At 46.0% G+C, this 14,685-nt stretch overlaps 1 protein-coding gene across 1 annotated transcript; it reads right to left on the bottom strand.

Moving 5' to 3' along the window:
• Positions 1 to 4,755: 4,755 nt before the first annotated feature.
• Positions 4,756 to 6,013, bottom strand: LOC109777061 (putative cyclin-dependent kinase F-2). The gene has a single exon (XM_020335716.3). It carries the CDS (start codon positions 5,950 to 5,952, stop codon positions 4,828 to 4,830), a length of 1,125 nt encoding a protein of 374 aa, XP_020191305.1. The 5' UTR covers positions 5,953 to 6,013; the 3' UTR covers positions 4,756 to 4,827.
• Positions 6,014 to 14,685: the final 8,672 nt, after the last annotated feature.

Here is a 14,685-nt window from a genome sequence, read left to right as displayed (position 1 = left end):
GATGAATGATATATGTGATGTATGAGATTGATCATATTCTTGTAATAGGAATCACGACTTGCATGTCGATGAGTATGACAACCGGCAGGAGCCATAGGAGTTGTCTTTATTTTTTGTATGACCTGCGTGTCATTGAATAACGCCATGTAAATTACTTTACTTTATTGCTAAGCGCGTTAGCCATAGAAGTAGAAGTAATCGTTGGCGTGACAACTTCATGAAGACACAATGATGGAGATCATGGTGTCATGCCGGTGACAAAGATGATCATGGTGCCCCGAAGATGGAGATCAAAGGAGCAAAAATGATACTGGCCATATCATGTCACTATTTGATTGCATGTGATGTTTATCATGTTATGCATCTTATTTGCTTAGAACGACGGTAGCATAAATAAGATGATCCCTCACTAAAATTTCAAGAGACGTGTTCCCCCTAACTGTGCACCGTTGCGAAGGTTCGTTGTTTCGAAGCACCACGTGATGATCGGGTGTGATAGATTCTAACGTTCGAATACAACGGGTGTTGACGAGCCTAGCATGTACAGACATGGCCTCGGAACACATGCAAAACACTTAGGTTGACTTGACGAGCCTAGCATGTACAGACATGGCCTCGGAACACAAGAGACCGAAAGGTCGAACATGATTCGTATAGTAGATACGATAAACATGGAGATGTTCACCGATGATGACTAGTCCGTCTCACGTGATGATCGGACACGGCCTAGTTTGACTTGGATCATGTATCACTTAGATGACTAGAGGGATGTCTATCTGAGTGGGAGTTCATTCAATAATCAGATGAACTTCATTATCATGAACATAGTCAAAAGGTCTTTGCAAATTATGTCATACGCTTTAGTTCTACTGTTTAAGATATGTTCCTAGAGAAAATTAAGTTGAAAGTTGATAGTAGCAATTATGCGGACTGGGTCCGTAAAGTGAGGATTGTCCTCATTACTGCACAGAAGGCTTATGTCCTTAATGCACCGCTCGGTGTGCTGAACCTCAGCGTCGTCTGTAGATGTGGCGAAACATCTGACATACACGTTTTGATGACTACGTGATAGTTCAGTGCGTAATGCTAACGGTTTTGAAACGTCTCTCTCTTGGCGCAGCCCTACCTCTCTCCCTCCTCCTCTCCCGCGGTGCTTGGCGAAGCCCTGCAGGATTGCCACACTCCTCCATCACCACCGCGCCGTCATGCTGCTGCTGGACGAAGTCTTCCCCAACCTCTCCCTCTCTCCTCGGCACGGCCCGGCCCGGCCCGGCGAGCGAGCGCGCGCGTGTGGTTTTCCCTTTCTCTTCTCACACACCACTTAGAGTGGTGGAGAGAACCCACTATATAAAGAGGTCCAACTCTTCTTCAACTTCCGGGGTGGGACTAAACTTAGCACCACCACTTGCCATTTTACACATGGGCTTTGAGATTTCAGAAATTGCTATGGGCCTAGCCCATTAATTCTAACAGGGTCAGGTGCATTGAAACCAGTAGACATGATGTCAGATGGAAGGCCTGGTAAATCAAAGAAGATCAACCGCAAAGCAGAAACTAAAGATATTGCAAGAAAGGGCATGGAAAAAACTGATCCACAACAAATGAGTTCTCTGTACTAAATGCAGTTTCGAATACCCAGTGAAATTCAAGCATTCAAGACAAATTGTAAGCCTTCCAATAGGCTTACGTTAAAGAGAAATACCCTGAGCTGTGTTCCTTCTCTATTAATGAGAAAATCACTGTTAAAGATTTTCTCACAGCTCAAGACCCTGTTTCTCACTCCCACACTCCCTTGTTTTCACATGCTTATCAGCAATTTCAGGAACTACAAGCACTACTGCAAGATACCTAGCTTTCTAAAAATCATGACAAGTGGACTTACACCTGGGTCTCGGCGGGCATGGCGCAACAGGGTCCTGGAGATGCACGTGTGTTGATGGACCCGTGTAGGGCGGTGGTGTTGTTTGGCGTCGTGGTGACGTCGACGACAGACGGGTTAGTCAGGTGAATTTTTTTCGTCATCGCTTCATTTTGTAATATTGTTTTGTTCATAGGTCAAATTTGTTGTTTTTGCCTGTCTAGTATGCCACACGTGTTTACGATCAGGAGGAACGGCGCGGCCGAAGCGGCGGCACAACTTTGCTTTGAGATTTCTTTGCCCTCTTTTTGCTGTTAGGGTTCTTTGGGGAAGGGGAACTCTTTTTCTTTTTCTTTTTCTGTAGTTGTTTCTTTGTACCGAAATCGACTAGCCCGATCTGGCTGATACCATTGATGGAACCTCTGGATCGGAGTAGGCTAGTAGATCCGGTGAACCTACCTTGTCCAGCAGCAGATGAACTTGAGCTGGAGGCCATCGTGGTGCTGTGGCACACGGCGATGGCGGAGAGTGGGCGAGGTGGTGGAGCTTCCCGTGAGCACCGCGCTAACCCTAGATCGGTAGGGATTGTTGTTGGGGTTTGTGGCAGCGATTAACCTCGTGAATAGCGCCCCGGCCCCCACCTCTGTTTATATAGCGTGGGTCACAGGGGCCCACCAACCATGGTTTGGTTGGGCGCCCCCGATCAGGGCGCGAGTCAAGGGCCCGTTCGACCCGTTGGGCTCGAATGGGAGAGAGATCAACCTAACAGTTAGAAGTCACTGAAGAGTATGAAATATGCATTGGCAGACTAAAGGTGCCTCTAGAAACTTCAAGTCAACGCTAAAAAAAAGTTGCATTCAACTTGTGGCCAGACAACTCTGCTTTACTGTGCAGTGCATTGTTGGTATGCACAAGGTTGTTCTGAAAAATAAATCAGTACTAGTATTCTGTTATACAATTTGCAATATCGAAAAAACTTTTGATGTTTTGGCAGGTAGCACTCCGAATCTCATTCTCAGAGATTTCAGTTTTGCAGGTTTGAGGAAATCGCCTACAGCTTCAATGGTGGCAAAGATTCAACTGCAATATCTTTATGCTCTCTTCCGCTCATCATTCCAAGTGCATTCAGAGGCTAATTGGTTAATGCCAATATTTAGAATGCCAATTATTGGCAAGTCCAAAATATTGGCTGCCAATTGGTTGCCTACCAATTAGCTTTTCACTCACTTTTGAATTTCCTTTTCACAATGTAACAATGTAATTTACCAAATAGGTACATCTGCATTTGCTTCGGGCTGGCTACTACCTTCATAAAATTAGTTCAAACCATGGAGGCCAAACGAATCTCACCCTTCAGAACTGCCCTATGCGGACCGTCTTACTTCAAGGACCCTAAAACATTTCCCGAAGTTGATTCATTGTTTGCTGCGTAAAAACTCGCAAAGATTTTACTTCCCTGGTTGATTCTTGTTCTTGAGTAGGAATATCAGTTTCATGACTTCTTGCCCCGCAGCTTCAGTTTTGCCATTGGAGACTATCAGGACAGATTTCAAGTCTGCCTGGAAGCTTTGTTGAAACAAAAACCTAAGAAAGCAGTTTTCCATGCCACTAGAAACAGAAATCCAAGTGCGGCACATTTCTTTCCAGGGATCTAATATGATTCTGGAATATTCAATACCCGTGCATATCTTCATACTAAATTGGTCTCTATAGGTTGGTCAAGAACAATTATCTCCTAGTTCAGTTTTTCTCTCGATAAAAGGCGCTTTTATCACCTACTCCCTCCGTCCCATAATATAAGAGCGTCTTTGACACTACACTAGTGTCAAAAACTCTCTTATATTATGGGACGGAGGGAGTAGTTCAGTTGGATAGCCTCCTTTCTAAAGAGCATATTGTTCTCTGACAGGGATGTTTGGTCTTTCCTCAACCTGCAAGGTTACATACTCCAGCCTTTATGATCAAGGGTATGTTCTTCTCGGTGTTCAAACCTTTATTGGTAGATGTTAGGTCACCCTGTGGTCTGTTGATCAGGGTAAGATTTATTACAACATTCTCTGGGAAAATTAACTACTAATAAGCCTCTATTACTATGGTATTCTGAACTTTCACCTCATATTCTGTAAAACTACCTTGGCACCTTAGTAGTTTGCGGTCATCTACCCTTTCATTTCATGTATAAAGTTTCAATCTCTCATGCATTTGTTTGTACTTGCTCTGATATCAGGTACACTTGTAGTGTGAGCATACATGACACTGTCCCGAATGCACTCCTGATTGATGGGTCAGGCGCATTTAAACAAGCTGGATACCCCTGAAAGGGCATTTAAACATGACAATAGAAATAGAAGCAGAAAATATAGCTGGATACCAGGCAGTTGATCTTCTTTGATCTACCAGCAGAAAATAAAGATGTTGCAAGAAAGGGCGTGGACAAAACTGATCCACGACAAATGAGTCTTCTGTACTAGACATAATTTCGAATATCCAGTGAAATTCATGCTTTCCAGACAGAACGTAAGGCTTGTAAATCTTGTGGTGTTTGCCTTGTATCAAGATCTTGTGGATGTATCTTTTTGTGTGAAATATATGTATCTATATGTCCAGTTTGTACCGCTCTAATGTGACGGAAGTTACACACTTGTTTTTTTACTAGAAAAGGCAAACCATTGTCTACCTTATGCATTCAAAATGAGCATTACTCCTTTGGGGTGTTCTTGTAATACCCTTTCTAATCAATGAATTTGGTAGCTCTTCTACCAACATTCGAAAAGCCAGAGCCCAGATTTTTTTTTTTTGCTTTTGGAAAAGGAGGAAGACCCCCTGCCTCTGCATCTGGGCGATGCATGCAGCCAGACACAATTTACTCTGCTCTAGACGCACTAAATTATCATCCAAGCATACTATTTTGCATCAGAAAAGTTCTAAGCATCGATGGATCAAGGCACAAGAACGAGATCTCTGCGACTTCATGCGGCCGGTGGAGCGGTCAGTGGCACCTTCTTCTTGATCAACGTCTTCTTGGCCGTGACTCTCTTTCTGGGAGGCATCAACGGAGCGAACTCCACCACCTCCTCCTTTATGGACACCGCCATCGTGTCGATCTTGGCAGCAGCAGTAGGAGCAGTAACGGTGGCGAACCACGGGAGCTTCAGCGCGGCGGCCGCCGTCAGCCGGTTGTCGGGGTTGCATGTAAGAAGACCGTTGAGGACCTCGAATCCCTCCGCGGACAGCGTCTCCACCGGGAACAGATCTCGCAGCGTGCTCTGCTGCCCCGGCACCAGCGGCGGCGGGGCGGTGTGCGGCAGCGACGTGAACCCCGGCCACGTCGTGTCGTCTGGCACGCCCACCACTTGGAAGATCCTTTGGAACAGAGAGATGAATTCGTCGGCCCGGAAAATCCTCTTGCCCGAGAGCATCTCCGCCATGACGCACCCAAGAGACCATGTGTCGACGAGCGCGTCGTAGTCCTCTTTCCCTAGGAGCATCTCGGGCGCCCGGTACTCGCCCATGCCAACCTCCTCCTCGTACGGCGGCGCCTCCGACATGGACATGGCGACGCCGAAGTCGCAGATCTTGACGACTTCCCCTCCGACGAGGATGTTAGCAGGATTGATGTCGCGGTGGACGATGTGGCACCTGTGCATCTTCTTGGCGGCCGTGAGGAGTTGCCACATGAAGGTGCACACCGTGGCCTCCGGGAGCCCGCCGCCCCTCTCGCTCAGGAGAAGTTTGAGGCTCTTGCCCTCGACGTAGTCCATGACGAGGCAGAGCTCGTCGGTCACGTAGTCGAGCGTGACGCCGCGGAAGCCGACGATGTGCGGGTGGCCGCCGCAGGCCTCGAGGAAGCGGGCCTCCCGCAGCACCTCGTGGGGGTCGGCGGGGTCGTGGAGGGACTTGATGGCGACGAGCTGGCCGGTGGCGCGGCACCGCGCCTTGACGACGGCGCCGAACTTGCCTGCGCCGAGGCGCGACTCCTGGTCGTAGTCATAGGTGGTCCCAACGACGACGCGCCTCCTCTTCCGGCACATCGCGCCCGGCTGGCTGGCGTGGCCGTCGAGGGACGCGGCGGGTCGCTTGCAGGTGAACGCCATGGGATCGATCGGCGCGCTGAACAGAGATGACGGAGACAGGGTAGAGCGCGTCTGATCTAGGAGTAGGAGGAGTGGGGGTGGCGGCGACGAGATGGACGACCGGCAAATACATCGTACGTATATATACACCGAGAATCCGATATACACACTGAATCGACGGCGACTCGATTTCCCCGACGCGTTTTGTTTCGTTTGCTTGGCGCTTGCGTTCCTGGGGAAACAAGTCAAGCTAAGCTATGGTCCAATCCGATTCTGACCAGCACTGCCTGCACGCCGCGCAAGTCAACTGGAGGTAACTTTGCTGTTCAATCTGAGTTTCCCACTTGTTTCCCTTAGTAGAAACCATTTATTAGGATTTGAACCTCATTTTAAGAAGTTATAAAACGACAAAAAATGCCATGACGTATAAAACAAAATTGCCGTCATGATCAAAATTGATCATGCACTGTACATTTTCTCTAGAAAAGCTATTGCCCATTCCTGAAAATAAAAAATACAGAAAAAACAAGAAAATAGAAAAAAATGTGAATAAGAAAATAGAATTTGACGTGCTAAATTTTTTATAATTTGACATGGTAAGGATTTCATATATGTTCCGCAGTTTCATATATAATGTTATTCTAAACAAATAACATGGTAAATTTTAAACCTCTGTATCTCTTCCCATCTACTCGTTCTCGTCAAAAAAGGATTTCATATATAGCAGACAAATAGAAAAGCACAACAAATGTATGTAGCAAAAACTGCTATTTGCAATGTGAACAAAAAACAGTATTTTTACTAAAAGCGCCATCATATAAAATCATACATGGTAAATTTGAAAAAAAAAGTTATAACGAAATTGCCATCATCGAGGATGGTTCAAAAATGAAAACGTTTAGAAAACAAAAGGAAATTGCCATGATCAAGATAATGGAAATGCCATGACATTAAAAAAATAAAAATACCATGATATAAATTGTCGTGCCCAATATTTTCTTTGTTGAAAACAATATAAATCACACAAAGAACATTGCATGATTCAAAAAAGTAAACATGTTGTCCATTAAAAAATAAATTCACCATGCTATAGATTAAAAAAATGCCATGCTCTTATTAAAAGAAAACACCATGTTGTTAATGATAAAAATGCCATGCTCTTCAACATTAAAATGACATTATACAAGGCCGTCTCCACGAATTTGGGGGCATGGGGCGAACTTCAAATTGCAGCCTCATTTTTTTAAAATCATATAACTAAAGGACAATCTTGAAAAAGTCTCATACCTACTCCAGAAATACATCATGCTTTTGTCATTTTGAGTTTAATGGATAAATGAATCTTTTTTCAATTTCAGTTCAATGTTCAAGTGCATCAATTTGTAAATCAACACATATAACATCAATTTGGAAATCAACACATACAACATGTCAATTTAAATGCATTTGCTATTGTTATATGTTTGTCTCGGTCCAAGAAATTACCCAACAGTGCGCTCTTGGCTTCCGAAGCGCATCAGTCCTGGGCGAGGGGGAGGCAGGGGAAGGCGCCCAGCACCAGTACAAAGGCTGGGCTGGTCGAGCATACACTCGGGAACACTTGCGGGAACGGCGTGGTGGGGCTAGCACTGAGTAGCTAGCAGGCCAAGCTGGATTAGGGGAGAACAGCGACCGGCGGCAGATTGCAGTAGACCGTCAGGGAGATTAGAGGCGGCGCGAGCTTGCACGGGGGACGATTGGGGGTGAGGGTTGGGGACTAGGGCAGGCTTGCGGCCCTAGGGCTCGCTGCTCCGATTGTGGGGGCGGTTGCATCAGACTCGAGCGGCTCGCACACGGACCCGCACATGAGTTTTTCCCTAATGAGGGCCCCACGATTTTGGGGGCCCTGTGCCGTCGGCCACTTTGGCCGCCCTCATCGACGGGCCTGACGTTTTATATAGATATAGATACATATCCCAATAACAAACTTTTATGAGCTTGCCGTGTTAACATAGCGGGTTTTATATAAAACTTGCCATGTGAACAAACAAGGTGGTAAATATGAAAACAATGCCATGTTTTTTAGTACACACAACATTATGAAATTTACCATGTTATTCTTAACAAATGCCATGGAAAATTACAGAAATTTGATTAAAAAAAAGGTTTTCAAAAAATGTTATGAATTTTTCATGTTATTTTTTAAATACAATGGCAAATTAAAAAAATTACAAAAGATTTTCAAAACACTTTCTATGTATTGTGAATTTTTTTTATTTTTTCTTCCTACATACAATTGAAAAATTTCATGGGGGCACCCTGTTCAACGTGTTCAATCACACACAAAAAAATTCCATGGAATTTCAAATAATCTTGTGTGAATGGACTAGTAATTTCTAAAGTTTCTATGGTTTAAGATTTTCTATTCCAAAAAATGTCATGTCATCACTATCACAACGTGTTCATTCGCATACAAAAAATGCCATCCTCCAATTAACAAAATGACATGGGACCTAAAATAAAACTACTACCATGTTGTCAATAGTAGAAAAATGCCATGGTCTTATTATTAAAATTGTCATACTGCCTATAATAAATTTCCACATGGCAAAACTAGCATGAGTCAACATTTATATGATGTTTTGTGGTGGTTACCTACAAAATTGCCACAAGAAAACAAACTGCCATGTAAACAATTCAAAAACAGTCATACAAAATCTGCCATGCGAACGTTTCCAAGTAGTTCATACTATTAGCCCCATATGAAGATATACACACATGGTAGAAAAGTTGAGATTCCATTGCAAGATGATACTTCACAAAACAAATACCATGTGACCAAAAACCAAAATCCGGTAAAATGTCATTATACTATATGAAACACTTGAAGTGACATCCCTTTTAGGGATACACGCTTAAAGTTAGAACAGATCATGTAGAAATTGCCATGGCAATACAATGTAAAAAATGCCATGTACTGAAATTTTGCCATGTCACCTAAAAAGTGCCCTACCATTAATTAACAAAATGCCATATTTTTAGGAAAATGACATAGAAATTGCTATAGCAAATTCCATGTCAATATTGCCTTCTGGTAGTTTTTGCACCTACTTTCCCATCTACTAAAAACCTAAAAGTTGCCATGGCGAATTCTATTTATTTGACATGATGTTCTTGCGAAAACTACTAGCACATGTAATGTTTAGTTGACGTGGTAGAGAGGTATCTCTAAAATGCCGTGACAATACATAGTTCATTTTACTAAGCATGCATGTTTGATTAGCCATGGTATATACATTGAATTTTCCTTGATTTGTACAAAAATGTCATTGTTTTTTACACAAAAATGTGTCGAGGACACATGTTTGATTTGCCATGGTATACACATTGCAATTGCCATGGTTCCTACATGACTACACAGGGACCACGATGCACCTAGTTGTCGATCCCAGAAATTTTTCCACTCGAAATCAACCCCCAAAATTTGCCATATACCCAATTCCCACGGTCCGTGGCATTTCCTCTTGTAAGAAAAAGGCAAAAAACTATCTACAAATTGCCATGTGGGTAAGATACAAAACTGAAAGTGTCTACAAAGTGCCATTGCTTGATCAAATTTGCTGCTAGGCCTAATTGTCAACAACTATTGCCATGGGGGACATAAAAACAAATTATGCAAAATTGTCATGGGCTTAATCAATCCCATTTAAAAATCCTCACATCTACAGAAAATGGGAGATCTAAAACACATTAGGAGAAACCATATACAGACAAGGAATGGCAAAAAATCCACTGCCTTTGTACAACATATGCAACCATGCATATGCATGGTCATGTTTTGTTTGTGTCATTTAGTAAAAAACAGAAGAAGAAAGCAGTTGTGTATCGGCGGGGGACAAACCTTAGCTTCACTCTACTCTCTAAGAACAACCTCAGAATTCTCTTGCCGTGCCTCCTGGTGAGCGCCTACAATAGCCGCAAAGAAGCCACCTCGGCCACGTCCTCGGGGGGGTTGGGGTGGGCCGTTCATCGTCGGCCGTGGCCACCATCATCGCCGCGACTTGGCAGAGGTACGCTGTAAGGAGGAGCGCCTTGCTAGGTGCGAAAGCCAGACAGCGTTGATAGCTCGATCGTCATGTGACCCTGATCTCTCTCTCTCTCTCATGTGTAGCGCCCGAGTCTGCCATGGGCGCGCCATGGAGCTCCAAGCCTCGTGGATCTAATTCCCTCGCTGTATCTCGAGATATGGAGCCGCCCCGCGCCTGCTAGCACCGGCACGCCTCCGTCCGCCTCCCATCCTCCCCTCGTTGGATACCCCGCCCAGCCGAAGCGTCTCCAGCCGCTGGAAATCACGCCGCCGAGCTACATCCTCGTTCTCTCGCACTAGTAACCTCCCCTTGCCGGACAACACATGGATGTGCTGCGACGGCGGCGGGGACCCACATGCAGCGCTCCGGTGGAAATCACCGTGAGAGGGAGGTGCGGGGGAAATTGATGGGAGCGAGTGTAGCGAGTGGGGTGGGACCTCCCTTCGAGAGAACATTCGCCAGATAGTATTTCAAAAAAAAAAGCTAGTCACCTGCCATACAATCGAATTTGAATCTACGACGAGGGTTTACCTCGGCAGCCGCTTCTCCACGTGCCCGTTCGTTATTCGACCCACGCACCCACCACTCAAGAAGTTGTAAACTCGACCTCTCTCCCCGCCACTTCGTTGGAAGAGGGAGAGCACGACCGCCATGGAGATCAACCGAGCGGTGTCTCTAGGATGTGTGCCAAGTACGATTGGGCCGTCCACACCATCGAGCAAGCCATCGCGCTCTACGATGTACACATGCACGCTTCCGCAATGCCTCCTACGATCTTCTTTCTCCCTTCCTTAATAGACCTATTTTTTGTCTGTCAGTTATATACTCTATTTGATGGAGCAGCAAGATATTTTTTTGTGTTTTTTTATTGAATTCCAAATTCTACTCCCAAGATGGACCTTTGTGACAGATACTACCCATTTTTCTAAAAAATGTGTCAGTTTATACCTCACTTTGCTACCATATTTTACCCCTACCGAAACTTCCCCCACTTTATGCTGATATATAGTACTCCCTCCGTAAACTAATATAAGAGCATTTAGATCACTAGTAACGCTCTTATATTAGTTTACGGAGGGAGTATATGGCATGCCGTGTAGGCGGTTTTTATCTGGTTTTCGTCGGGGTTTTTTCAGCAGTAAACCGGACGAGGCGCACTGAATCTGGTCAAGCCGGACCTGACCCACGCCCACCTCCCCCGGTCCAACCCAACCGCACCGCGACCCCTTACTCCCTTCCCTTGCCTACTTCCGTTGCGCCGGCGGCGGCGACTCTGCCTCGAGCCCTCGAACCAGGTCCAGACACCGCCGAGAAGCCACTCCGCGTCCTCAGCGTCACCAGACGAAGGGGGAGAAAGAGAGGCGGCGAGCCGGCAAGGACGGGAGCCTCTCCGCCGACGGCCTCCGGAGGAGGCAGGGGCGGGGCGCCCATGGCCGCCAACCTCTGCCCGGCCTCCTCTGCAGCCTATCGTGACGCGCGCTGGTAGACGCCGCTTCCGTGCAAAAGGGCCCGCCGCTTCGGGCAGCCACGTCGGTTGTGGGCGCCGTAGCGTCGCGCCGGTCCAAATGCCGCTGCGCCGGGGCCGCACACTGCCGGGGAGCCCCGGTGTTGCTAGCACGCTGCCGAACGCCGCGCGGTTGGCCGCCCGCCACCGAAGGCGTAGCCCGGATGAGCCCGCGCTCTGGCTCTGCGGGACGAGGCGATCACCACGTGGTTGGCCGCCATGTGCTCCGCACTGGGAGCCACCGAGGCCACGCCGCACGCTGGGAGGTGAGGTTGTGTGCCCTCGCCGTACTAGGAGGCACGCTCCAGTGCGTCGTTTGGGTTCCTTTGCGATTCATGCGTTGTGCCGTGGGAGATGCCTCACCCGTGGGCTGAGAGCCACCGTGCGCTCCGAGGCCAGAATCGAGCGACGTTCCGTGTCTATGGAAGCCGGTCGCCAACACAGTGGACTTTTTTTTTCGCTGAGAAACGGCAAGACAGCATGAATCGAAGAAAATCACATTTCCTGGTTCTGCGGCGGTCGAAGCATAAGCTTGACCGTGTCGTGGTTTTGAGACACGGGCGAGTACAAGGAGCCGCTAGGGGAATCTTAGGAGCTCCAAGAGCTCGTGCGACTCACTGGATCGAGCAAACGCGCTCGGCCTGAACCTCTGGATCGGAGTAGCCTAGTAGATCCGGTGAACCTACCTTGTCCAGCAGCAGATGAACTCGAGCTGGAGGCCATCGTGGTGCTGTGGCACACGGCGATGGCGGAGAGTGGGCGAGGTAGTGGAGCTTCCCGTGAGCACCGCGCTAACTCTAGATCGGTAGGGATTGTTGATGGGTTTGTGGCAGCGATTAACCTCGTGAATAGCGCCCCGGCCCCACCTCTGTTTATATAGCACGGGTCACAGGGGCCCACCAACCATGGTTTGGTTGGGCGTCCCCGATCAGGGCGCGAGTCAAGGGCCCGTTCGACCCGTTGGGCTCGAACGGGAGAGAGATCAACCTAACATTCTCCCCCTTGATCTCAACTTTACTTTTAACTTTATACTTTCTAGTTTATCTGTTTCATCACATATTGGTACATAGAGCATGTTTCATCGTCACGGCTTAATTGCCGTTAGAATCATACAGCTACAACATACTTTATGTTCAGAAACAAATTCTGTTCCTTTTGGGCCTATCCAGGAATCATAAGGCTTTCCCTTAAACCCATGCCGGCTAAGTGTTCCTTGAACACATTGGGTGGTAAGCCTTTCGTTAGCGGATCCGCAAGCATATCTTTTGTCCTTATATGCTCGAGTCTTATAGTTTGATCCTGGATTTTATCTTTCACAACATAATACCTTATCTCTATTGTTTTGGCAGCATTACTCGACTTGTTGTTGTGAGCGTAAAATACTGCGGGCTGGTTGTCATAGTACATCTTTAGTGGTTTGTGAATACAATCTACCACTTTCAAGTCGGGTACAAATTTCTTTAGCCATATCGCCTGCCCCGTGGCTTCGAAGCATGCTATGAATTCTGCATACATCGTGGATGATGCAACTATCGACTGTTTGGAGCTTTTCCACGAAATAGCTCCCCCAGCGAGGGTGAATATGTATCCTGACGTGGATTTTCTATCATCTCTGTCCCCCGCAAAATCTGCGTCTGAATACCCTTTTATCTCTAGGGAATCACTTCTCCTGTATAATAGCATGTAGTCCTTCGTGCCTTGCGCATAACGCAATGCTTTCTTTACCATCTTCCAGTGCTCTAGGCCTGGATTCTCTTGATATCTACCGAGTACCCCGGTGATAAAAGCTAAGTCAGGGCGAGTGCACACTTGTGCATACTGTAAGCTGCCAACTGCCGAAGCATATGGTACTGCTTTCATTTGATCGATCTCATACTGGTTCTTGGGACATTGAAATTTTCCAAAACTATCGCCCTTGACTATTGGAGCAGGTGTGGCTTTACTCGCATGCATATTATACTTTTTAAGAACCTTTTCTAAATATGCTTGCTGAGATAGTCCTAAGACTCCATTGTTCCTATCTCGGTGAATTTCTATGCCCAAAGCATATGATGCTTCACCAAGATCTGTTATGTCAAAAATTTGAGGATAAGTATTTCTTTGTTTCTTGTAGTAGACTAACATCACTACTAGCAAGCAGGATATCATCCACATACAAGATTAGGAAAATATATTTCCCATTTTTAAACATTGCATAAATGCAATTATCCTCAATATTTTCTTTAAATCCAAAACTTTTAATCGTTTGATTAAACTTTAGATACCACTGCCGACAGGCTTGTCTTAATCCATAAATGGATTTCTTCAGGCGGCATCCCATATTTTCCTTGCCTTCCATGATAAAACCCTTGGGTTGTTTCATGTAGACCTTTTCTTTTAAATCACCATTCAGAAATGCCGTCTTAACATCCATTTGATGTAACTCTAAATCAAAATGAGCAACTAATGCCATTATGATTCTGAAGGAATCCTTACATGAGACTGGAGAAAATGTCTCATTGTAATCTATCCCTTCTCTTTGTGTAAATCCTTTTGCCACGAGTCGTGCTTTATACTTTTCTATATTCCCTTTAGAGTCATACTTAATTTTGTAGACCCATTTACAGCCTACGGTTTTGGCTCCTTTAGGAATTTCCTCTAAGTCCCAAACATCTTTGGAACTCATCGATTTCATCTCGTCTTCCATTGCCTTCATCCACTTCGATGAATGAGGGCTTCTCATGGCTTCTTCATATGAGGTGGGATCTTTTTCCATATGAACCATTTCTGTGTTATAAACTTTAAAGTCAGTGAAAATAGCTGACTTTGTTGGTCTTGTAGACCTTCTAAGGGCCTCAGTTTCTGGCACATTTTGTGCCTCAACTTCCGGCACTTCTTCTAAATTTTGCTGTTGCACCTCCCTTTCATGCTCAACAACGGGTTCAGTCGGCTCCTGGCGGACAGGTTCCGGGTCTTCCCCCATAGCTGTCATGGGTGGAGTTGCAACTGGTAGTGAGAAAAATGGCTCCTGAATCATCGGATTAGGTGCATGCACCCTCTTCTCCTCAAGATCAATTTTCCGAGCTACCAAGCTCCCCCTCATCATTTCGTCCTCTAAGAAGACTGCATGTCTCGTTTCTACAAACTTTTTATATCTGTCAGGGCAGTAGAAACGAAAACCTTTTGATCTGTCTGGATAGCCAA

This window comes from Aegilops tauschii, chromosome 3, assembly GCF_002575655.3.
Source record: "Aegilops tauschii subsp. strangulata cultivar AL8/78 chromosome 3, Aet v6.0, whole genome shotgun sequence".
NCBI classification, from domain to species: domain Eukaryota; kingdom Viridiplantae; phylum Streptophyta; class Magnoliopsida; order Poales; family Poaceae; genus Aegilops; species Aegilops tauschii.
Note: the sequence above shows the minus strand (reverse complement) of the source record. Positions and strands in the feature narration are given on the sequence as shown.